The sequence below is a fragment of the Podarcis melisellensis genome (assembly GCF_964234715.1).
Source record: "Podarcis melisellensis genome assembly, chromosome: 1".
Classification (NCBI taxonomy): Eukaryota; Metazoa; Chordata; class Lepidosauria; order Squamata; family Lacertidae; genus Podarcis; species Podarcis melisellensis.
The window spans coordinates 29,190,697-29,216,388 of NC_138528.1; the positions used below are offsets into that span (position 1 = coordinate 29,190,697).

The following is a 25,692-nucleotide window of genomic DNA, read 5'->3' on the forward strand; positions in this document are numbered from 1 at the left end:
TATGCTGGCAAGTGTCGCTCTATTTTTGGAGAAAATCCAGCTTCCTTTAACTGAAAGGGAGGAAGTTCACCGCGGAAGTGAAGGACTGCGGTGGTGTGTAATTCTTAGTTTTAATCTCTGCAACTCAACCTGTGAGGCACGTAAAGGCCTCGAGAGACACAGGTTCGGACTGGCCTCCCACTGCCATGTCGACGTTCCTTGGCGTGTTTCACCTTGGAGATGCCAAGAGACAGGAAGACGCCACCTGCCTGCCTCCATCCCTAACGCTGGGGTTCTTTGGACTACAACTCCCGTCATCCTTGGCTGGGGCTGATGGGAGTTGCAGTCCAAAACCTCTGAGGGGGTGGGGCAAAGGTTTCCCGCCACGGCGCTGAGGCGTTCGGTCCAAAGCTCATCAATGCCCGGGCTGTGAGCGTCGGCTTAACATTTGCGCGCCACTCTAACCTATACTTACCTCTGTGGCTCCTCCCTGCTTCTGGTTCCCTGCCTTGCCCCTTGTCTGGGCCGGAGCCCTTTCACTCCTAACCTAACGAAGCAGCACAGCCCCTTTCAAAAGAAGCGGCGCGTAAACGGAGGAGTTTTGCCTCCGCCCATGACCCGTAGTGACAGAAGCGGAGCGGGGGAGGAAGGAGAGCGAGAAAGGCTCGGCGCTGTGGGCAGCCTGGGAAGCGCAGCCCGAGCCTCCCCCGATGTAAAGCGCCGGCCTGAGAAACGCCGCCGCGCCGCGCTCTGTACTCGAAACCGCTGGCTGGGGAAGCCGCTGGAAAACTACCTCTCCCGTGATGCTTTTCGAAAGCAACCGCCTTTCTCTTTCCCTGCCTGAGGAGCCGAGGAACACGGCCCGCAGAAGGGCGCAGGGCCCCGCGCCGAGCATGGACGGGGGACCCGCGTGGTGCTGATCGGATCCCTGGCCGGCTGGTCGTGGTTCCCCGTCCTTGCGGCCCTGCTCCTCCGAGGGTAGGCGGCTGTCTTCTCCCTCCGTCGCGGGAACGGGGTCCCCGGCGCTTCCTCTGGCGTGGGGCTTTCTGGGCGAGGAGGCGCAAGACCGTGTCCTGAGGCAAGTCATCGGGTGGAGATGCACCGCGCTCCTGCTTTCTGCCTCGCCCCTTCCTGGCGCCTGGGCTTGGCCAGAAGAGGTCCCAGCCGGTTATCTCATCCCCACCCCCCGCCAGCAATATTGGCTGCTGCTGTTTATACGGGGTCATGAAGATGGACATCGGGATCTTCCGCCCCTGGGGACGCTGCCGCCTGAGGCAGTCGCCTCACCTTGCTTCATGGGTGGGACGCCTCTGGTCACCCGTGTTGCCTGCTGCTGCCTTACATTCTAGCAGAGGCGCCTCTCTCTAACCTTTTTTTTCTTTCTCTAATGAGACTGTAGTCTAATATAGGCAGAGAAGCAAGTAATGGAGGAGACGCAATGAAAAGAAAGGTTGGGTGGAATGGACTTGCATGTTTCTTAAAGTCATGTAACAGTTGAATCTTATGAGGAGCATGGGGCTACTGCCCCCCCATCTGTGGAGGCCAGTCCACCCAATGCCAATGGGGCAGTACCCCAGCAGCATCAGTCCGGCCTTATACAGCTGCCAGCCTGTTTGCTTTCTTGCTTATATTCAGTCCAGGGAGTGGCGCTTCCTGTCAGCTTCTTCCTCCTCCTCCTCATAGAACTGAGCAAGGAAGAGCAGGAAGGAGATGGAAGTAGAATAGGATGGCTCTACCTCATACTGATCTTGGCGTGGCCTCCTTGTCTTCTGCCTTGCCAGCTGCAATGGACACCATTCACCACACTCTCCCACTAAGTGGTGGGAAGTTAAGGCCAAATATCACAAATGCAGATTTGCTTGCAGATTTGTTCTGGCAGCAGGTGTAGGATTGCCTCCTGTGTCATTTCGAGTGGTGTGTTTTTAAACATGCCGTATTGGTCAGATCGATCAGTTGCTCAGTGAAAGACAATAAGCTTCAGAGTGAGCCAGTAAAAATAGATCAGCTATACCTTGAAGCTGTACTGATTTCTAGCCATCCTTGAATTTAGAGCTATTGTATGCAAATATTTGATTCAGGATTATTAAACTGTGGCATCAAGAAAACAAGTGTAGTGTCTCTGAGGTTACTCTGATGTCAGTTTTGGCCACACTTCTATGGCTGGTAAATCCGCTTTGCTTTACTTAAAATTAACAGCACAAACTGAGGAGCACTTTTCAAGACACTTCCTAGGCAAGGTGCCACTGAGAACTTAACCAGACTTTAAAAAAAGAAGCCTATAATTGAGCTGGTACCACCATTTCACAGTCTTTGGTTTTCCTTATTTGTTTGCTATATCCTAAGTTTATTTTGCATATTCCCTGATGATCAATGCATTTTTGAAAAAACAAAACACAAGAACTATGGTGTGGGTCTCTTTCTGAGGAGCTTGAACAAATGCAGTTGTATTGTAGGACTTGGCTGTAGACAATGGATTATGTGATGTGCTCTGGGTGGAAACTGGAAGCATGTAGATATGGGTCATGGATAGTGAGGTGGTCAGGGATTATTTCTTAATTAACCAAAGGTAATATATATGCAGTAAAGAAAAAAGTCTTATTTTCAGATGAACAGAATAAAGGTTGATGAGGAAGAATACTGGCACAGTTCCAAGTGTAAAGCATTTACGTTTGATGATGAAGATGATGAGCTCTTTCAGGTACAGTTCCTAGTCAGAACAAACTGAGAATGCACTATGCAGTGTCTCCTTGCCTTAAATGTTAAGGGAAGCAGAAATCTGCATATAGTGTAGTCTTCTTAAAATTATTGATGGATATCTTTCCATTGAAGGAATTGAGAAAGTAAAATTGAGGAATTGCTATACAGTGGTACCTCGGGTTACGTTACCTTTGGGTAATGTAATTTCGAGTTATGGACGCATGCACAGAAGCGGCGCCTCCGCATACGGACTTTTCAGGATAAGTATGGACCCTGGGACGAATTAAGTTCGTATCCGGAGAGTGCACTGTATTTATATGAGCAGGAAGCATCATGTATGATTGAATGTGTGCACTTCACAAGATATGTGGCACAGAACTGGGATTCCTGATCACCTCATTCTTCATTCATTAGCAGAACACATTTCTAGCCCTTGTGGTTGTGAAGATGTGCTTACTCCAGATATATTTAGTCCTTTCTTGCCACATCATTTTTTTCAAAAATCTATTTTCCCGCTACTAAATTGTTCCCTGCCAAACCATTTTAATGTCTTATAAAAGTTGAAAAATGGGTACCCAATAAAACAATGTAATAGTGCTGCAGGGCAAATATGCACTATTTTAAATGAGGTGTGAACTTGGCTTGTAACGTTCTTTCACAATTTGCATCTGGTACATAAGGATTTGTCTGACTTTTTGTGGGTGGCATGTTTCTATATCACTTTTATCTGTATTTTGAAATGAATATTTTAGATTTTTTAAACTATTTAGAGTTCTTTTGTTGAGTAAGTGGTATATAAATTTTGATGGATAAATAAATTCAGCTTGTGCACAAACATAGAATACATCTGTTCTTGGGATACCGGTTCTTTAGCATGAAAGTGTACAGTCTATCTGGGTGGAATAGGGCTTGCCTTCATTTTCACTTTGGTTTTGTTCATAGCTGAAGGAGTCGAAACGAACAGTGAACAGCCTCCGAGATATTGTAGATGATGACGATGATCTTGAGAAGTTTAGCTGGAGTGGGGAGCCTGTGGGCAGTAAGTGGAGCAGAATGTTTTTGCATCTATCACCCATTCTTTGAATCTGAATTTGATTATTGCTGCCCTCTGTCAAGAAAAATCTCATTAGAACTACACCTACTAGGAAATATGGCCTACTGAGGTTTAGTATGCTTAACGTTGAGCAGGAAAAATGTCTAATAGTTTCCTACATTACCACAATTGTTTATTTTGCCTATTGCGTGCTTGAATTCCCCCTACCCCTGTTTCTGACAAACAAATGCAGAGAGTAAAATGACTGCTTCTTTCAAAAACAAGTAGATTGATGGTACATTGGGGGGGGGCAGGAATCCAAACCATGGTGTGTTTTGTGAAAACTCTGCTTGTTCCCTTCACTCATTCTTCACTACTTACCCCAAATCCTGAGTGCATCATTCCTATGAGCCTCCCTATCAAAGAATTTCCCATGAAGGTAGTCTGTGCTTTGAATATTTCTGATTTTCCTCTGTTTCCATATGTTTCCCAGGAAAGAGAGTTTTTTAAATATCAAGGGTAGTTTAAGAGTTAAATGTCTCGTATGAGGTGATGATTTAGAAAAGCAAAACATGAGAGCTAGGCCCAAAATCATGTATTCCACAATCAATAACCCTTCTCTGCTCTAGAATTTTAAAGGCCTCATCTTATGCTTGCTAGAGAATTTACTCAGATTGTGCTCTTTCTCTCTCCATAGGCATTTCCTGGTCAATCAAGGAGACCGCCTCCAGCAGCAACAATACTGCTGAGGGAAGAGACTTGGGTGGACAAAGAGGCTCTTCTTCATACGGAGCATTTCCCAAGCAAGCCTCTTCTTACTCACTGAGCAGCTTTTTCAAAGGTAGGACCTTTACTGGGACTTAGAATCACAGAATTGTAGAATTGGAAAGTACCCTGCAAGTTTTCTAGTCCAGCCCCCTGCAATGCAGGAATCCCAACTAAAGCATCCCTGACAGATGACCATCCAAGGAATGAGAGATCGCTAGCTGCCGAGGGAGTCCATTGCACTGTTGAACAGCTCTTACCATCAGAAAGTTCTTCCTGATATTTAGTTGGAATCTCCTTTCTTGTAACTTCAATTCATTGGTTCAGGTCTTCCATGTGACAGCCCTTGAGATTTTTGAAGATGGCTACCATATCCCAGGCTAAGCATACCCAACTCAACCATTCCTAATAAGGCTTGGTTTCCAGACCCTTAATAATCTTGGTCGCCTTCCTCTGCATATGATCAAGCTTGTCAATACTCTTCTTAAATTGTGACTCCCAGAACTGGACACAGTATTCCTAGATGTGTAATGGGTTTTCAGTGTGAGGTGATGAATCTAGCTTTCTTAGCCTTTCTTACTTGCTCTTTCTTTTCAGGAAGAAACAAACATGGGAGCTTTCAGTCACTTTCAGATGGTAAGAATCTAGATCTTTGTCCCCAGATTGCTTGAATGGTCAGCTCTCCTTGCACAACACAGTGGAAATTGGCTCCACTTTCTCCATTTCCCTGGCTAAAATTCTGACCATCTCCTTGAGTACTGCAAGCTGCTTCTTTCTGGCTTTCCCTTCCCATCAGAGTACTTCCATATCTATTCAGAGCCCTACTTCCCAAACAGAATATATGGGAAGGTAGCTAACAGAGAGTAGCCTCAGAGATCATTATATAACTGTACCCTTGAAGCTGGCACTCCTTGCTCCTTTTTGGCTTTTAGAAAGAAGGTGATAAGTTGTGTTTGTTGCGGTTTAGTCATCCAGGATTTTCTTTCTAATGTTTTTACAACTTCTGGTTGTAACTGATGCTGTTTTATTGTGACTTCATAATTTTGATGGTGCTTCTGTTTCAAATGCAGTGTTTTTGAGCTACTTGGTGGACCAAAATGACATGGAAAGGAGGGCTCTAAATTGTGTGGGGTTTTTTTAAAAAAATGCTGTCGTTCTCTCTTCAGCTCTTACAGACACTGGATTTAAAAGTTACGCCCCAGAACTGCGCAGACCAAAAGCAGACTACAAGGTAGGTATATTTTCGGAAGCCTGGATTAAGGACAACATTAAGGGGCGAAAGGGTTTGAAGCTGCGAGCACTCCTCTTCTTCGCCAAGGGCTGTCCTCTGAATGCTCACTCCACAGAGACTAGGGCTGTGATGCTGTGCATGCTTATTTGAGTGTAAGCTTCATTGAACATACTTGGATGATTTCAGGAGGTTTACAGCACAATCCTGCGTGTGTTCCACTCTGTTCAAGTGGGACTTGCCCCCAGGTACCTGTTCACAGAATTGCTGTCTTAGAAGTTCTCTACCTTTAATAAGCAAGGAGATTCTCTCTAGTGGGTGGAAAAGGAAAGTGGGGAACCATGCTCCTGCGTTGTCCCTTTTCTGGAAACTGCTATCATAACAATATATTAATTTTGTCCATTTAAATAATGGGTAGCAAATCTCACTGAACATGTTGGCATCAGCCTTTATTTTTTTACATTTATATTCTGCCTTTCATCCAGCCTGGAACCCAGGGTGGCTTACATGTGGTTTCCAGGCAGACTCTACACTGATCAGACCCAAACCTTTTTAGCTTCTGCAAGGTGGTAGCCTCATGGGGCCTTCAGACCATACCCAGGGACCATGCAGCTCTTCAACTTTCTTTCACTGTCAGTGACCAGCGGCATAGCCTGGCACGATACACATTCAATTTTAAGCCAATCCTAACGCGTGGCAGACTATATGCACCGCTCGCAGGCTTGCAGTCCTTTACTTGCAAAACATCTTAAATATGTCATCCCTCCCACAAAGCTGTCCTCACAGGCTGTGGCTGCTTTTATTGTGCTGTGTTCCAGACCTGTCTTGGGTGCTTTTGATGCAATATTAGTTGCAAATGACTCTCCTATGAGTCATTTGATGGTATGCAAGCAATGTTACTTCTCGCACCCCACTGTTGGGGTATCTCAATCATACCTTTAAGACGAAGGAGTTTGTCCGAATCTGTGCCTCTCAAAATATTTTGAGTGTTAAAGACATCATGGTTTTGTTTTGTTACATTTCAGGATTACAGCAGTGACTGGAGCCCTAAAGACACAGTAAGACGGCTGCAGAGAGGCAAGGTGAGACTCTTCTTCCCTGCTTCTGAAAGTGCCAACCTTTGAATTTTTGGGTGGTGCCTCCCATGCATATCCATTTCTTCTGCTCATGCATGTCAACACTGGAGATGCGGCTGTTGGTGGCTTTTCAAAGTTCTCTGTAAGGAACAGCCCTGTAATTTCCCTGTCTGAAAAGGAGGAGTTGAGGTCCTGCAAATGTCAGGAATGCCAGGGGATTATACCAGAGGTAGCAGACTCTGCTCCACAATTGAAGCATGTCCCAAATAGCAAGGAAGAATATGTTATTTCATTGACAGCTTTGGAGCAGGTATCCTGAGAAAGCATCCATAGATCTGGTGCAGGGCTCTTGATGCTTTCTGTTGGTAGATCAAAGGGGAAATAAGTTATTTTTGGTGAATATAGAGGTAATACACAAGCTGCTCCTGGCTGCTTTAGAACTGGCGATGAGCTGATATGCCACACAACATGTGTTTAGGAAACCTTTCTGTAACCTTTAGAAACTGGATTCTTTGTTCCATTTTCGTCTTAGAGATTGGGATGAGAAAATGGGAGTATAAGAAAGGAAAGTCCCCAGGGGCTATAAAGGCAACCTCCAGCTCATCAGTTTCTGCTTAGTTTATCAGCTCTGTAGATTTAGGCCAGGGGTAGTCAACCTTTTTATACCTACCGCCCACTAATGCATCTTTTTTGATGGTTAAATTTCCTTACCACCAACCAGTGCTCGATGGAAAGAGGATTCAGCTTGTGCCGTAGAACCCCCTACCACCCACCTAGAATCCTGAAACGCCCACTAGTGGGCAGTAGGGACCAGGTTGACAAGCCCTGATTTAGACAGTGGGTTCCTAACAAAGACTTTGCATAGTTATCTAAGGCCTGCAGTTGGGATAGAATGACCAAAAGCCCCAATAAGGACTACATCCCTGTGTGCATCTGCTCACATTGCAAATTCATGGACATGGAAGTACATGATCAGCTGTTTGTCTTGGTAGCTCAGAATAATTTTAATTGTGCCAAGACTACCATTCTGGCAACAAAGGCTTCCATTGGTGTGTCTTGGCTCCTGAACTGCATGGAGAACAAATGACACATACAAATGATTAACCAAGTGCAGCTCTGAGGAGTTTTATGATGAGCCACCTGTGTTGCTGCCTGTGAAGCAGGCCTCCACTCAGATAATCCAGGTTCCTCTCTAATCCTTCCATTATTGTCATTCCGTTCTAGATCTGCTCACTGGAGAGGTTTCACTCCTTACAGGAAAAGCTGCAGCTACTGGATGAAGCTGTTGCAGTGCATGATGGGAATGTCATTACAGCCGTAAGTGCTGTGATCTTACAATGTAGGGCAGAACAGGATGGCGGACACATGTCTACAGCCTCGTATGGTCCCATTAACTTCTGGCTCTGTGGCCATTTGCATCTGAATGTGGGGGGGGGGTTTACAATAAGTTTTCATATATTGGTTTTAATTAAATGGAATTGAGTTTTAGATATTGGTTTCGTTGATCATTGGAAATATTAGGTTGCATTTTAGGAGACAAGGCATTTCCTCCACTTCCCTTGCCTCCAAGGATATGAGGTATAAATGAACCTTATGAAGCTCTCTGAATATTTTCCCTCAAATGTCCCAGATGCCATGTAAATGTTTAGGTTTCTATCGCAGCAGAAAAACACAAGTGTGCTTTTTCATGTACAAGGTTCCACTATATGTGACCTCCCAGTTAGGTTAATGAGATGGGACAAATCAAAACATGTTTTTTGTGAATCTAACTATTTGAATTCCTGCATTGCAGGAGTAGGTGACCCCCTGGGTCCCTTCCAACTCTACAATATGATGATTACATGTGAATTTTAGTAAATCTCACTTGATCTAACCACCATCCACAAAAACCTACCTGAGATATTGTAGCATTTCCTAAAAATGCCAAATCTTTGTTACATGCCTAGAAACCATTTTTTATTTGTAAGTTTGTCAGTCTTTGTGAAGTTGTTTTCCTGACACCATTAGAATGAAAGGCATATTTCATTGACACCTATCTCGTGCTCCATTTCCCCAAAGGCAACTACTCTACTACTTAAATATAAGCAGATTAGTATAAAGTACAGCCAGCACCAGAGAGACTTCCAGCTCTTGCATCTGCTTCCTAAGCAACCATTTCCAGTTATGCCTCAGGATTGTGGCAGAAAATAAGCACCTTGTTGTCCATTTTCTTTCAGATCCTAATATTTCTGAAGAGAACCTTGAAGAAAGGTATGTGTGCCTGAAAAGTGGCTAGACCCAGTGGCAGGGGGCCAGGGCAGATTGGCTGCCTTTCCAGACCATTAAGATTACTATTTATTTATTTATTGCCTCCTTATCACAGCTTTTGTGTTCATCATAATTTTAGTGCCAACAACTAGAAGGGGATAGCTTTGCTTGGAGTGGGAGGGGAACAGCCTTGCTGCAGAGGTTGACTATAGCTGCACTTTGCTAAGCATGGAGCAATTGGGGGATGAGGATTGTTGTCACTCATCATCAGAGATCTGATGAGTACCATTTGTGCATCACATTCTAGACCAGGCTTCCTCAGCCTCGGCCCTCCAGATGCTTTTGGCCTACAACTCTCATGGTCTCTAGCTAGCAGGACCAGTGGTCAGGGATGGTAGGAATTGTAGTCTCAAAACAGCTGGAGGGCCAAGGATGAGGAAGCCTGTTCTAGACATCATTATTGCAGCTGACGTATTGGGAGGGAGTGGCGGATGGAGAAGGAGCTGCACTTCCTCTGTGGCAATATTTTGCCTTTTGGATGGTGGGAAAATGGTACCTTGACACAGACATTTGGGGTCGAAGTCAGCCACTGAGTTGACAAAAGGCTGCCTCAGGTGACCGATTAGCACCGACATTTGGATTCAGTGCCCAAAATCAATAACTTGATTAATCCAGTTTAGGCTTTCACCTCTGCTGACAAACATATAATGACAATTGTGTGTATCCCAGACCATTAGCCATCTTTATTATTGGAAATGAAATCTATTAAGATAAAATAAAGTGCTGTGCCATCTTCCTGCTAGTACCTGATGTGAAGGAGAATGATTCACTCCTGACCAGGCCAGTCAAGCACTTCTTGTCTGTTCATCCAGAAATCCTGTTCAGAGAGCTGGAGCTGCGGCAGGTGGCCTTGCGCCATTTAATACACTTTCTCAAGGAAACAGGGGACCAAAAACTCCTCCTGGACCTGCTGAGGTAAGATCCCACTGGAGCAATTCTTGTTTGGCAGGGCAGTTTTCCTGCCAAGTAATATGTATAAAAATGCATATGCTAGAGTCAAATGTACGTAAAAACTCTTATATCAGTGAAAATAAGATACAATGATACTTTATATTCAGTTGTTTTGCGAGAATATGTATTTTTGGGCAAAAATAGAAAATTTGTATATTAGCAGAAATTCACAGTCAAATGCTGATGAATTTTCACGAGGACTTAAAAAAAATCACAAACTAATGTGAAAATCTGGGGAAGTGAATTTTAAGAATGGAAGAATGAGAAACTGAAATGGAGAGATTTGCCCATCCTTAGTGCTCAGCAAGACTGATGCTTGTTTTTCCCCTGCAGATTCCTGGACAGGACAGAGGAGGTTGCAGTGAGTATCCATCATGCCCTGGCTCACTTCTTATTTGTAGGAAACAAATATGTCCAGAGACATCCACTTGGGGCCAGCCCCAGCAGACTGAAGCAGCTGCCTCAGGTGGCAGAATCCCATAGGGTGGCACCGCCACAAGCATTCCTGCTGCCGCCAGGGTTGCAGGATGGCTTCTGGTGGGATCTTGCCAGAAGCCACAGCCACATAACCCCAGGAAGCAAGGCTTCAGCTGCAGGGAGGCAGCAACACCTTCCCATTGCACCTCAGTTGACGAAACGGGACAGGCCACCCCTGTATCCATTCAGTATATATTTACTCTGCACATCCCACTAGTTTAAGTCAACCCTTCTTGAACCTGCTGTGTGTGTCTGTTCCTGCCTTCTCCAGTTGACACAGTACCGTGAGCACCTGATGATCCAGGATGTGGAGAAACGAAAGGAGTTTCTAAAAGGTTGCGTTGGGTAAGTAGGTTATGCAGACATTAGTTTTTATAGGATGAAATGAGTTTGAGCCCTAGACGTGAGGTGATTGCCAGTAAGCAGAATGGCCTTACTGTTCCCACAAACCAGGAAGGGGAAGAGCAATGAAGAAAAGCTTTAAAATTTAGAAAAATTTAGAAAAATTGTGACAGCAGTCCCTAACATGACGTTAGATGTGGAGAAATGAATAGAGAGACATTTTTCTCCCTCTCTCCTAGTACTAGAACCCAGGATCATCCAGTGAAGCTGAACAGTGGTAGGTTCAGGACAGACTAAAGTAGGATTGGGGGACCTGTGGCTTCCAGTTGATGTTGGACTCTTTAGCTTCCATCAGCCCCAGTAAATAGGACCAGTGGTCAAGGATGATGGGAGCTGTTGTCCAGCAACATTGGGAGGGCCAGAGGTCCCCCAATCCTGTTAAAGATCTTAGGGCCAATCCCTGGCATTTCCCAGTAGGCCAGAAATTGAAAGCAGCTCATTTTTAGGGTGGGCAGGGAGCTCCAAAAATAACCACCAACGTAGTTCATAATATATGCTTCAACATTGTCATGCACAACAACCCCATTGGAACTAAGGATGGACAAAATCAGCAAACCTATATATAAAGGGAAAAATCCAAAACTAAAGAGAAGCTCTTCTCCAATTTAGGTTACCATTTTCATTGGAAGATGCTGCTCATGTTCAAGACCATTATACACTTCTGGAGAGGCAGATCATCATTGAGGTAAGGTCTCTTGCTCCGCCTTTGGGCATATGTGCCTGGGAATTCTCCCTCCTGACTCTGTTTTTTTTAAAAAAAATATTTTTTATTGAGTTTTCACATTTTATAGACATACACACACACAAACACAAAACACAAAGCAAAACATATATAATGTTCATTACCCTCTTTCCTTGACTTCCCCACATCTCTCCTTCCCCCATTCCAGTTTCAATAGTTAATTCAGCAAGTTATTTCCTCTTCTCTCTATTATATTTTTGTCCTCTGTTCTTAATATTTAACATCTCTTGTTAGGCTCAAGTTTACTTATCCTATTTTTACACATTAGCTCCTTTCTCTAAGGTCGTCCTACCCTCTCTCCCACGAAATCCTCCCTTTTTATTAAACAATCCATATCAAAATTAAAAAGAACAAAAATCATAAATTTTTACTATTCTACTCTCCCCCTCCCTCCCTGGCCCGGTTTCTGTCCCTTCCCATATCACTATTCTGAAAGAACAATTTCAGCCCGGATTTCTCACATCCGAGGCTCTCAAGCCCCAGTTAGTCTTTCTCCATCTGTTTTGTTGCTTATTGGCCTTCAGTTCTCGAAGGAGTTGTGTCCCAAGTTCCATCTTCTTTCCTTCCACCAAAGTCAGTAGCAATTGCTGCCAAGGATCTGCCAATCTCCCATGTTCAATCTTAAAGAAAAGGTCCCAATCATGCTTGTTCTTTCCTTCCACCGAATCAATCAATAGCAATTGCTGCCATGGATCTGCCAGTCTCCCATATTCGAACTTGAGGAAGAAGTCCCAATCATGTTTATTTGTTTTTTTGTATTCCAGTATTCCAGATATTCCAGGGGCTTCTTCCTTTGTCCTTCTCTCCTTTTGCAGATTTACGGTCCACTGGTCCTCTTCTTCAGTTCCTTTGTTTCCTAAAGCTGCAGACTTTTGGTTGGTACTTTCCATCTGAACATCCTCTCCTTCTTCTTCTTCTTCTTCTTCTTTTCCCCCCATTTCCAAAGCTGTCTCTTCTTTTCCGGCTGCCAGATTTTTTTCCAACTTTGTATCGTCAGCAGAGTTGCTCAGTTTCAGATTCAAGGTCACAAGTTGTTTGTTCATATCTGCAGTCTGCTCTTGTAAAGTTCCCACGAGAAAAAACATCCTTTCTATCTCTGCCCATAATTTTCCTTCTGCAGCCATTGCAGTATCCTTTGTTCCCTCCAGGGGGATTACCAGTCTAATAGTTCTTTTCCAGCAATTCGTTACTTTGTTGTTCAAAATACTTTGTTTCCAATCAGTTCAGATACAATATATCACCTTTAATCCAAAGAGAAATTTCTAAATATCACAGTTCCAGCCTCTAATCGTCCGTTTAACAGCTCTTTTGACAGCTGTCAAACTTTCTCTTTTTTTTTTTCAGGCTCACACGCAGGACACTCCCGGGTCCAGAATGGGGGGGGGATTACACAAAAGCTTCTAATATTCCTCTTTCCTCTCCAGCACAATAACTTTTAATCCATTTCGTGCAAGTTGTTTTTCTAAACACAAAAGTCTTTCCACCTTAGTGCTCCTCTCCTTGCTTGAGTCTTTTTGTGGGGGGGGGGTGTGGACTTCCTTTTAGCACATCCCCCGGTCGTACTCCAATCAAAGGTAAAATTTTAGTGTCGAATTTTCATTTTACTCACGGGTTCTTTGTTTCAGTCCAAATTTCAGGAAGGAAGACAGCGCTCTCCGGCCATGGCTCGCGGCTTCGCTCCGCCGAGGTAGCGATGGACTCTCAGCACCGCGCCGCACCCCAGTCCACTCCGCAGCCTTTAAAAAGGCTCTTCGCGGGTCGGGGAGGGCGTTTAAGGTGCCCACCGAGTCACCAAGTCCGCAGGCTTCAGCGCCTGCGGTTTTTGAGGGTCCCCGTGTCGCCGGCACGGCAAGACCCGTCCTCTGCGGAGCCGATTCCCTCCGGAGCTCGGAGGGAATCCGCCATTACCGGATCGCGCTATCCCGGAAGTCTCTCCCTCCTGACTCTGATCTGTTTGTTGTAATACCAAAGCTTCCTACTTGCATTGAAAGGGGGGAAATTACTAGGGGCTTGGCTTAATCAAGCAAGTCACATCTAGGATGTAGGATGGCTTCCTTGCCGTAGCCAATCCATCATGATAGATGCTGAGAGACTGTTTAGCCTTCAGGTCATCCTGATAACTTACAGCCCTGCACTGATTTATAAGACTTGGCTGTAAAAGATTACTAGTCTTGCTTGAAAGAAACAACCTGAAACTCCTACTATTATTAATAATAAGTAATATGCCATGTGAAGCCTGTCTTTTTAATTATTTTTATTTTATTTAAGCTATTTTTATACCACTAAACCACCAAAGTTTCTAAGTGGTATTCATAAAGATTCCAAAGGCATGCAGTGGATAAAATCATACAGTGGCTCTGTCTCTGGTAACCTTCCACTGGCAGGCATTTTTAGACAAGCTTTGGGCATATGGTGGCTGGTATGGCTGTTGTCAGTTTGCTGAAATTGTTTTAACTATGTTTATCAATTTTATTGTCGTGTTTTACCTGTCTTTACCGCTGCATTTTTGTGTTTTAATTTGTGTCTTCTTGTTAGCTGCCATGAGACCATTTGCTGGAAAGGCAGGATATCAATCAAAATGTTTATTCGGCTTTACGCCCATCATGAAACACAACACAACAAAACAAATCAAATAAAACAGCGGACTCCTACAAACCACAAGTAGTATAACACAGTTCACAACTCACAAGGACAGGATACAAATTTTAACAAATATTACTACTTGCATTCCACCTTTCCTCCAAGGTGCTCAGGATGACATGCAAGAAGTTTCCCTTTTCCCTCCTGCACAACAACCCTGTGAGGTAGCTTGAGCTGAAAGACAATGGCTGGACTAAGATGACTAAGAGTGCAGCCTACTGTCCACTTACCTGGGAGTGAGCCCCACTACCTGTAGTGGGCCTTATTTCTGAGTAAATGCTTGTAGGATTTCTGCCTCAGTATGCCTCATGATTTGAGCTGAGATTTAAAACTGGTAATCCTTGGCCCTATTATATTACCTTGTAGTTATCCTTGTTTTTCATGCAGCATGTTTTTTCTGGTCTCTCCCCCCCCCCCCAGGTAAATGACAAGCATTTAGAGTCAGCTGGGCAGACGGAGATATTTCGGAAGTACCCTCGAAAGGCCTCCATCCTAAACATGCCACTGGTCACCACGCTTTTCTACTCCTGCTTCTATCACTACACGGAGACTGAGGTTAGGGTAACAAAAATGCGGGTCCTCTGTATTAGTTACTGAAGCCTCATGCCATGCCGAAGAAAAGGGGGAGCAAGATTTTACTCACGTGGTCTGGCCAACCAAAATAGCCTGTTGCTTCCAAACTGGCAATATGCTGTTCAAGTATTGCAGGATTTCCGAGAAGTGAATAGCTGGGCTGGGTATAGGGATACTGTATGGAAGACTCATTCCTATCTTACATACTTGGTTCAACCAGTTCCCATTATAATAAATATTAGCTATAACTGGAAGAAAGTAATGCACCATTAGTAATGCAGTGCTTGTTAAAGGTTTGGAACATCATATTCCAAAAGTAGCATCATCATCATAAAAAAGAGTGGCTAGCTAGAGGTTAGCTAACAAATGACCATTGGGTTTTTAAAATAATAATTTACTGAAAGGAAAGGTACAATGTACAGTTATTTTTTGTGTTTGCAAATGTGTGTAAAGATGGATAGATGGATTAGATGTGAAAATGCTAAAATAAATTTTCTGGCATTATAGACTTTAAATCAGTTCTTGATTTGTTGTGGCAGAGCTAAAGGAGTCTAGATTTTAGAGAGTATAGAGTGCAAGACTCAGACTTGGTCGTGAGAAAGAGGTGATCAGAATATCACCAGTTTTCTATAAATTGCCTGCCATTTATAGAATAGAATATTACAGAATAGTTGAGGTACCAGCTAGGATGGGTCATCACTATCCCCTCTCCTTTGTTAAATTTGCCATGTCTCTTCTTTCCAGGGAACATTCAGTAGTCCAGCAAACTTGAAGAAAACCTTCAAGGTAAGGGAGCTGTCTGCTGAGTATAATATCTGTGCATTCTAGGAGAGGGCAACACTATTAGAAATGTGCACAGTGGAAATAAGGCAAAGGTGTGCTTTGGGATGAAGGAATTAAGTCCTACAACAGATGACCAAGTCTAGCCACAGCAGCTCAGTATAGCAACGTTCATTGCACTGGCCTTTAGCACTTCAGTTTGCCATTGTGCCTTCCAGATATTGCTGCACTCGGACTGGTTGCTGGGTTGTACCTTAGGAATTGATTGGTGCCAACCAGAAGCTCACAACCCAACCTGCTGTCAATCCCTGTTCTAACATTTCAATGTTTCTGCCTTCTAGATCCCAGACAAACAGTATGTGCTGACAGCCCTGGCTGCTCGTGCCAAACTCCGGGCTTGGCATGATGTAGATGCTTTGTTCACCACCAAGGTGAGTCAGGGTGGTTTTCTCAAAGCCTGGGCCAAATATTGGGCCTTCATTGGCTCACGAGTATCAATGAGTCATTCTGCTTGACACAAAGCAAGGATGCAACCCTCCCAGATGTTGTTGGACTATACAAATCACCCGGGATCTGCCAACAGAGCCCAGTCTATATACTTGCCACCTCTGCTTTAAGATACCTGCCCTCCTGTAATACATTAGAGATCATCTCATCCATCAGTAGATGCTTGTTTCATGCCTCTTTCACTCTTTCCTTTTGAGGATCTGGCACAGACTGAGGACTGAAATAGCCAACTGAATACAGTGATAGATGTGGGAGGCTGTTCATAAATTCTGCAGTCAACCTCCATTGGAAAAGAGCAGCATCCTCAAGCCAAAGGAAGGATGCTTTTGCCATTTGAGTGTATAAGGAAGGGCATGCAGACAGAGGAGGAGCTGTCTTGAACATCCTTTGCTTGCTGTGAAGAGGTTTTTTTGCTGCATTTCCCATCCTGGAATCTCTGGGTTGCTTTTGTCACAAGATCTAATGTTAATGTGATTTTCGTATTGTGATTTCAGAACTGGTTGGGCTACACTAAAAAGAAAGCGCCTATCGGTTTTCATCGGGTAGTGGAGATCTTGCAACGGAACAATGCCCCAGTACAAGTAAGTGAGTGACTTGCCCTGTTTCAGCATACCAGTATCCTGCCTCTGAAGTTAGAGACTTCTAACTCTACCCTGCAATTTCTTCATGTCTGCCACAAGTATATTCATCTTCATTTGGTTGTGCATAAGATGTTGGAAGGGACAAGCCCCTCTGGCTGTGCTTGGTTTTCCTACTCCATGATGGTTTTCTCGATCAAATCTATCTTTGAGTTAATTTATCTTTGTTTGACATATGGAGCATGGGGTTGCTGGCTTGACCATGTGCCTTTTGCATTATAATTTTTTTTATATCCAGAAATATAAACAAGAATAAATTTAAGCAAAAGCAACTGCTTTTGATGGAGGAAGGCAGGTGCAGAGAAATGTGGTTTACAGATAAACTTGGGAGATGGAGAAGAGAAGTTTTGGGTAGCTCTGCTCTGTTGATGCTTCCTGTCTTTCTGATGCAGGTCTTACAGGAGTACGTGCGCCTGGTAGAAGATGTTGAGACTAAGTTGAACCTTGCAATGAAATACAAGTGCCATGACGTTGTTATAGATGTGAGTCCTTGCTGTGTGTGGTGGGGAGGAGGCGGCTCTTGTTCCTGACAGGGTTCTGGGAAGTCTGTCCTTGGACATAGGACGCTGCCTTTATACAGAGTCAAACCATTAGTCTATCTATCTCAGTGCTGTCTACACTGAGTGGCAGCAGCTCTCCAGGGTTTCAGACAGAGGACATTCCCAGCCCTACCTGGAGATGCCAGGCTTTGAAACTGTTTTATACAAGGCAGCTGCTCTACCCCTGAGCAACATTTCTTCCCCAGAGGATAAGAACTGCTTCCTTTCCAAAAAGGTTGAAGTGAAAGCACTGATTCTTCCACTGGGGCAGTGCTCTGTCCCAAGGATCCAGATATAGACCACCGTGAAAGATTTACTGATACCCCTAAGGACCCAGTTGCAGGGATTCCAAAGAAAGATGCCCAGAACACCTGAGTGATCTGCCCTAGTGCTTTATTATAGAGAGATGCATCAAAAGACTCAAATAAAACAATACAATGCTGGCTTCCTTGCTTCACCTCAGAATGGATGCTGAAGTAGCAAGCACCACGGCTTTATCCATGGGGGTTTAATATGCTAAGTGTTACTTATACAAAAAACAAGCTATATAAGCTGACAGCAATAGTCCATGTAACCCACCCCTGCCTTAGAGGCCCATTCCCAACACTCATCCATCTCTCAGATAAGAGAATAGCTGGCAGGTAACCAGTGGGCCTGGGTAACAGCTTCCCCTCTCCCAGTTATGCCAAAAGCTAAAGCTGTAAAGTAAGCACATGAGCATATGTGATATGTAGCAACTCATACCAATTAATTCAAGATGACATTTACATGCCTTTCACCATTTGGTTCCACACAGGTAGCTTATTCACATAAAGCATATCTATTCAACTTTCTTCAAGCAGAGTCCAGGGCAACTAGCAGACAACAGAAAATTAAAAGAACATTATAGTACAAAAGCAAAATAATAAAGATGACAGTAAGGCTAAAAACAGTGGAGTAAAAACTGCATTCTTCCACCAAAACCCAATTCTATTAGTAAGTTTCCAGCAGAGTTAAAATGCTTAAGATGCCTAAGTTTCAAAAGCTGTCCTTCTAAAAGGAATGCCTTCATTTGATGGTGGAATGCCATTAATGATAGGCCAAAGTCAGTGTCTCCTGGGAGGGAGTTCCAGAGTGCAGGCACTGAGAAGGCCAACTATGCTCTATCACTATGAGATAGAGCAGTGTTTCCCAACCTTTTTTGGGCAAAGGCACACTTGTTTCATGAAAAAAATCTCGAGGCACACCACCATTAGAAAATGTTTAAAAAATTAACTCTGTGCCTATATTGACTATATATAAAGTAACTCTCTTTAATAGGAATCAAATAAACACAAAGAAAGTATTTTATAATTACTTTATTATGAAATAGTAAGTAAACAGAAATATGAAAAATTATAAAATACTTTATTCAGTGCGCAACCTGGGCCTGTTTGGCTGAACACAAAGCTGATATTCTGGCTGGAATCGAAGAAAGACACACACGTAGCTCTTCGTCAACAGCTCTCAGTCTCTCTCTGTATTTAGTTTTTATAGCAAATGAAGGAAGAGTAAGCAGGCTGGGGTGGGTTAAGTAAGGGCTGAAAGTGCCTAGATGAAGTGGGGGAAGCTAGAGAGGAGGTACATTCTGACGTTTGAGGATAGACTAGGTTCTTTATGTGAATGATAGGTGAGTTATTTGACAGATCGAACTGAGAGCAAGGTGTGGCTTGTGTAGCTGGGGTGGACATGAATGTTTGGGGTGCAAACCCCAGGCCGGCCAGGTCCGAGGGGAGGCAGGGAGAGACGGGCCTGCCTGCCTCTGGCTGCGCTGTGGTGTGTTTTGCCCCGACCGACGGACGGACGGACCGACCTGCCAGCTGTCTCCGCAGTAGCAGCGCGGACTGGAGCTCCGTCATTCTCCCCGCCGGTGCCCGGGGAGGGGAGTGTGGGGCGGCTGCTGTGGAAGCGACGGCGTGCTCCTCCTCCTCCTCCTCCTCCTGTCGGGCTAGAGCCAGCCAGCTAGTGCTCGCCCCTCCTTGCTCGAGCCGACCCCGCCGCCGGGGGCCTTCCCGTCCTCTCAGCAGCGCCGCCTCGCGTCCCTCGTCCGGGGGTTGGGAGGGGGCTGGGGGGGAGGAAGGGGGCGAGGGGGAGCAGCCGCTCCTGAGGAGATTCTGAGGCGGTGGCGGGCGACGCGTGGCGGAAGAGGAGCGGTCCCGCCAGCCCCGCATTTCTCTCTCTCTCTCCCTCACGGAAACCTTCCCCTCAGCTTCTGCCGCTTTTTCTCTTCTTTCCCTCTTCCTTTTTTTTTTAAAAAAAAGAAAAATCTTTCCTTTCTCTCTTTTCCAGCCCCCCTCCCCTCTTCACGGAATTTCACTGCACTCGGGCGCCGCGGCGTACAGGCGCACTGCTCGCTCCTCTTTCCGCGCAGGCGCCTTCTCTCGCTCTTTCGCCTCCTTTTATTTCTCTCTCGATGGTCCGCCTACAAAGGAGCGAGGGAGGTGCCCCCCATGTTTGGATTTGCATCCAGCAGGAGATGCCGCCGCCGCCCCGCCTCTCGCCGCCCGCCTCGCCCGCCTCCCTCCCATGGCACACCAGGCAACGTCTCGCGGCACACTAGTGTGCCGCGGAACACCGGTTGGGAAACACTGAGATAGAGGATTGCCGTGTACCTTAGCTGGCTTTTGCTTTTTAACTAGACCTACAAAGACTTGAAGGATCGTCTCCAGTTGATGGCGTACAGATGTAAAGTTGATCGGGGTTCTCCAGCAGAGGAGAAGATTGATAGCATCCTCAGCAACCCGGTAAGAAACAACAACTCATTCACACAGTTTGCTCCAGAGCCATCTATAGCATATGTAGTGCATGGGTGCAAAACTCCGCCCAGCACCCCCATTTTTAGGGGGGGCAGGTCAAGGTTGTTGAGCTTTTTATAGAGGGGCAGCTCATAACTCATAAAAAGTGGTAACAATAACTCCATCTTTCCATTTTTGCAATCATGCAAAAATAAAAGACACCACTAGGGGGCACCGCCAGATACGTTGATTCTGCAGCTCTTCTGCAAAAGAGAACGGAAACGACCCATCAACTGCAATCACTTGGGGGTCGCGGTTAAGGGCTTAGGTAGCTTCAGCAGTGGCCGCCCCCCAGAATTTGGCGCCCGGGTGCACTGCATCCCTTGTGCCGCCAGGTAAAGACGGCCCTGGTTTGCTCTCATTCCGTTTTTTTCCAGGTGTCAGCTTTGATTTAGTTGCAGAAAGTGGGGTGGAGCAATAAGGGCAAGAAGAAGTGATGTTGCGAAGAGCAGTTGATAACTGTTTAATGATCCTACTGTTGGCTCTTGTCACAGCTTTATCCTTTCATTTTCTCATGAGTGGTAGACATCATCAAACTCATACCACATGCCAACTTTTTTTTTTTGTAAGGGGGACTCTTGTGAGATAGTGGTATGACTTTTATATTGGGGCAAAACAAAACAAAAGCCAAGTACAGTGGTACCTCGGGTTAAGTACTTAATTCGTTCTGGAGGTCCGTTCATTACCTGAAACTGTTCTTAACCTGAAGCACCACTTTAGCTAATGGGGCCTCCTGCTGCTGCCGCGCCGCCGGAGCATGATTTCTGTTCTCATCCTGAAGTAAAGTTCTTAACTCAAGGTACTATTTCTGGGTTAGCGGAGTCTGTAATCGGAAGCGTCTGTAACCTGAAGCGTATGTAACCCAAGGTACCACTGTATCTGTTCCTTTATCATGCCAGGCTGTTGCTTTTGAGAGTCAACTGTTAGCTTGCATCTTTTCCCCTGCTGCCTCCAGAAATCCAAGTCTACCAGATTCAATTTCATTTCCAATTTACAATGTAGTCGTGACTTGTAACAGTATACAGCTAGAACCCAAGAAAATTCAGGACATGATTTCTGTGTACAAAATCCTTCTCCTAAATCGGAAGCTTAAAGACTTAATCCCCTTTAATGATACAGATGGCAGTAAAACTTACCTTCTACTTAAAGGAGATGATTTGTGCAAGTTAATTGCTTGTTGTTTGCTTTCCTATATGTCCTATAAGCTTGTGTGAAACAGGGCTTCTAACGTGGGTTTTTTATTAATCCATTTTAAGCATTAACCCAAGATTGCTGGCTTTCATTTTGCTCTTCTGTTTCTACCGGATTGTCACTTAGCTGCACTGAAAGTAAAGTCTAATATCTCTATTTTGGTTAAAAGATTAAAATATATAATTTTACTCCCACTGTTTTCTCACAAACTGAGTATGAAGTCCTCTCCCCATCTGTTTTGACAGGTGTAGGTTCACTGGCTGTTGTCCAGACAGCCGGGAGGTGTGATGATATTTGAAACTAGCCATATCTCATTCTGTTTCTCTTTCAGCAAATCCGATGGAAGAATTGAGAGCTGCTCACTCATCATGGAAGAAGCCTGATTTTACTGGAACAATGAAGGCAAGCTGCCAAACATAGCTCTGCATTGGTTTTAATCCACTGCCCAGATTGTAGCTGGCTCTGCTTTTGGATCCTGGGACAGAACCCAAAGGAGATGTTCAGCCAACAGAACCAAAGCTAAAAAGCTGAAATCCAGCACTCTCTTTTCAACTTGACCATATGATGAATAGCACATGATTGCATAAATGAGAAAAGTAAATGTGATCAAGAAACTGGCACCCAAACACTTCTTGCAGACTATCTGTTCATCTGAGTCAGGAAGGATGACTCCCTGTGAAATTGTTATTTATAGGAATTGTTTCCAGTCCTTTCATTTTATCCAGGTCCAAAGTGCGGGACAGTGACTGCTTTGATAGGATTGAAACTCAAGATAATTGGGACTTTTATTTAACTGAGGAAGGGCTGTATAGAGATTCTTCAAGGCGATCTAACCCCACCCGTGTTCTTCTCCCCAGATCATTGTATAATAACCACTTGCCTTTAGGCCAAGGAGAACATAAAACCAATTCTAGTTGGAGACTGACTAATATGCTTCTTGGACAATGGTTGCATTTTCCCTCAGCAAGGGCTAATAAGACTACTTGTTCTTTGGTACTTATTTCATAAAATGTACCACAGGCCTGGATCCCTTTCTCTTCTGCCCTCTTTCTCCTTCATTTTTTCCATTCCTGTAAATAAAGCTTTGCCTCCCTCTGTGTGACTGCAATGTATTTTATTGCTTTTTTTATCTTGCAAAAGTAGAATTTTTGGGGTTATCTGGGGTTATCTTGGGGTTGTACCCTCAAGGGATTATAAGTAAAATGGGAAATTATTATCTAGGGACTCTAAAGCATTTTTGTCCACTGTGACTCTTCAGTGAGAGGACATACATACATACTTTTATTTTATTTATATTAAACCATTCAATTGTTTTTTTAAAAAACCTACAAAATATAAAACAGAAAAATCAAGAAAAACCCAACTACAAAACATACAAAAGTTTAAATACTAAAACACATTAATATTACCTCAACTTTATAAGCATCTGGGTGTTGTTTTATTATTATTGTTATGTATTAAATTCCTATATGGCCCTTCATCCAAGGATCACAGGGTGGTTTAAGAACACAAAAAATGCATAACACAGTAACAAGCGAGCAATAACCTCTAGTGTGCATAATTGTCTAAAGAGTGCAGTGAAGATGCCTGCTTGATCTCAATAGGGAGTTCCAAAGTATAGGCACTGTCGCATTAAAGGATCAAGTTTTTACAAATGCAGAATGAGTATGTGGGCACCTGTAGTGCCAGTCCACCAATCAAAGCAGTCGAGTGGGCACATATGGGATAAGGTGATGGGTGTTGAGATTCCTGCATTGCAGGGGCTGGACTAGATTGCCCTCAGGGTCTCTTCCAACTCTATGATGCCTCAGGCATTTCAGTATAGTGATGTTGATTCACTCTGGACTCAAAAGAATTCACTTGCACATGTATTGGAAGCTGCTTTATCCTGAGTCAGACCAATGGTCCATATAGCTCAGTATTACCTACACTTGACTGGCAGCAGTTCTCCATGCTTTCAGAGAGAGAGTCTTTCCTAGCCTTACCTGGAGAAGCCAGGGACTCTAACTAGAGACTTTCCTTTCTTCATGGAAACGAACTGCTCTACCACCCTTGTACATCCTGTTTGCATATTCCTGCCAGGCCATGCAAAGCAGTAAGCTGTTGAACTTGGAAGTGGGAGAGATGATTCAAACTCCCATCTAACCACTAGAAGCAGGCTTTAACACTGACTATTTTCAGATGTTCCTTTAGAGCAGCCTTTCTCGACCTTGGGTCCCCAGGTGTTGTGGGACTACAGTTCCCATCATTCCTAGCCATCAGGGCCAGTGGTCAGTGTTTATGGAAGTTGCAGTGCAAGAACATCTGGGGATCCAAGGTTGAGAGGTACCGTATTTTTCGCTCTATAGGACACACTTTTTCCCCTCCAAAAATTAAGGGGAAATGTGTGTGCATCCTATGGAGCGAATGCAGGCTCCTTGGCTTCAGCAATAGCAACGCAAAGCCTCCGAAGCACAGAGGGAGCGCTCCCTCCGTGCTCAGGACGCTTCGTGTTGCTTTCGCTGAAGCCTGGAGAGCGAGAGGGGTCAGTGCACACTGACCCCTCTTGCTCTCCAGGCTTCAGGGGTAGCCGCCTGAAGCCTTCAGAGCGCAGAGCGAGTTCCCACTGTGTTCCGGAGGCTTCAGGATCCTTTCGCTGAAGCCAGGAGAGTCTGGTCTTTGAGGCTGGTGGTGGGGAAAAGCAGTGCTTCCCCCCACCACCAACCCCACAAGCCGGGGGCAGTGGGAAGGCGGCGCACCGCCTTTGCGCTGCTCCTTGACCTGGTCTTTGAGGCTGGCGGTGGGGGAAAGCAGTGCTTTTGCACTGCCCCCCGACCTGGTCTTTGAGACTTTTCCCTGAGGAGGGAGAAGGGACTGACTGGCCGTGTCAGTCCCTTCTCCCTCCTGGTCAAAAAGCCCGCAGGAGCCTCGCGCTCCTTAAAGGGTGTGCGGCTCCTGTGGGCATTTGCGGGAGATGGGGGAATTCCCTCACCTCGTCGAAAAGCCCGCAGGAGCTGCGCACCCTTTGAAGAGCGCGCCGCTCTTGGGGGCTTTTCCCTGAGGAGGGACAAGGGACTGACTGGCCGCATCAGTCCCTTCTCCTTCCTGGTCGAAAAGCCCGCAGGAGCCGCGCACGGCTCCTGCGGGCTTTTGCAGGAGGTGGGGGAAAAGCAGGGAAAAGGTCTGGGAGAAGCGCTCAGGCTGCGCGCAGCCTGTCCGCTGCTCCCAGAGCTGGGGGGGCATATTTCCCCCCCTTGATTTCGCCCTCTGAAAACTAGATGCGTCCTATGGTCAGGTGCGCCCTATGGAGCGAAAAATACGGTATATGCTTTAGAGTATATGAAGAGAACAGCTTTAATGTATGGTTTATACGTAAGCTAGTACCACATGTGTCAATTGGCCAATTCTGGTATGCCTGGTTTTAAAGTTTATATTTTTAGGTAACTGCATTCATTTCCCTTGTTTTGCTTTAAGATGAAAAATAAGGCAAGAAGTTTTGCTTTTTGTAAGTTGCCCTCATAATTTCTTATGCGTTAAAGGTCAAGGATATAAATGTTCCTGTCTTGGAAAGCACTTCAACCCCAAAGGACACAAGGGGCAATTAGTCTGGAACACATACCGGTAATTTAATGCAAGAGTCATTTTTAAAATAAATTGAATTTAGTTTAGCATTTTCCCTTCACACATAAGCATATATTGTAAGAGTAGAGAAAGTCAGCCACCTTAGACTCTCCAGTCATAACAGCTGTTCATACTCTAAATAACAATTTTCAACACAAGGTATCAGCAGATTCAAACAAAGATGTCTAAAGCTCTGGAAAGTTCATATAAGACAGTTCAAAGTAGTCTGTACCTTTTAAGGAGTTGCTCAGATTCCCTGTAGGGAGGGAAATGATTTGCTGTCCCCTTTAAAGGCAGCAATTATGACGTCAGCACGTGCAAAAATGGGTTCTAGAAACAAGGTTCAGTTGCCAGGCATTTGCCATGACGACGGTGGTTTCGTTTGATAGCATGGCAGTTGAGCAGGACCCAGAAGCTTTTGGAGTGAAAAAGGATGGGATGTTGTGCACTGAAGCTGCCTGTTTCTTTCAGCAGATGTGAAAGCTGGTAATTGGGTGAGAATGTTACTTTCTTTCCCCCTTTCTTGTGCCAGGCGAAAGCAACTTTGTTTCTCATGGCCATCAATGGTTCAATGGGACAAGGTAGGTCCTTACATTTCAATAGTACTATCCTCTTGATGGCAAATTGATGACTTTGGTCAGTAGCTAGTTTTTTGTTTTTTTTAAGGCTATATTTTGAACTGAGCATGGGCTGAAGGACAAGGGACATCCACTCCATTCATTCCCAAGAGCTGTGCAAATAGCCACAGAGGTAA

The 25,692-nt window shown here is 44.8% G+C and overlaps 1 protein-coding gene across 2 annotated transcripts; it reads left to right on the forward strand.

Annotated features, from left to right (window-relative positions):
- Nucleotides 1-455: 455 nt before the first annotated feature.
- VIPAS39 (VPS33B interacting protein, apical-basolateral polarity regulator, spe-39 homolog) lies at nucleotides 456-22,433 on the forward strand. Of its 2 annotated transcripts, none has more exons than XM_081912879.1 (20): nucleotides 456-1,057; nucleotides 2,585-2,677; nucleotides 3,619-3,715; nucleotides 4,407-4,550; nucleotides 5,072-5,110; nucleotides 5,641-5,705; nucleotides 6,728-6,784; nucleotides 8,003-8,095; nucleotides 8,995-9,028; nucleotides 9,898-10,000; nucleotides 10,370-10,397; nucleotides 10,785-10,858; nucleotides 11,525-11,600; nucleotides 14,718-14,852; nucleotides 15,615-15,656; nucleotides 15,992-16,081; nucleotides 16,652-16,738; nucleotides 17,188-17,277; nucleotides 19,992-20,096; nucleotides 21,670-22,433. In XM_081912879.1, exons 2-20 carry the CDS (start codon nucleotides 2,585-2,587, stop codon nucleotides 21,688-21,690), a joined length of 1,473 nt encoding a protein of 490 aa, XP_081769005.1. In that variant the 5' UTR covers nucleotides 456-1,057; the 3' UTR covers nucleotides 21,691-22,433. The 2 variants fall into 2 exon arrangements, with proteins under 2 accessions (XP_081769005.1, XP_081769006.1); XM_081912880.1 differs by having other exon boundaries at nucleotides 456-957.
- The last annotated feature ends 3,259 nt before the right edge of the window (nucleotides 22,434-25,692 follow it).

Excerpts from the sequence above, each read along its gene's own strand:
- VIPAS39 (XM_081912879.1), top strand. The coding sequence starts at position 2,585 with ATGAACAGAATAAAGGTTGATGAGGAAGAATACTGGCACAGTTCCAAG. Across the intron at positions 6,785-8,002 it reads GACGGCTGCAGAGAGGCAAG|ATCTGCTCACTGGAGAGGTT; the intron begins GTGAGACTCTTC and ends ATTCCGTTCTAG. Across the intron at positions 15,657-15,991 it reads ACTTGAAGAAAACCTTCAAG|ATCCCAGACAAACAGTATGT; the intron begins GTAAGGGAGCTG and ends TCTGCCTTCTAG.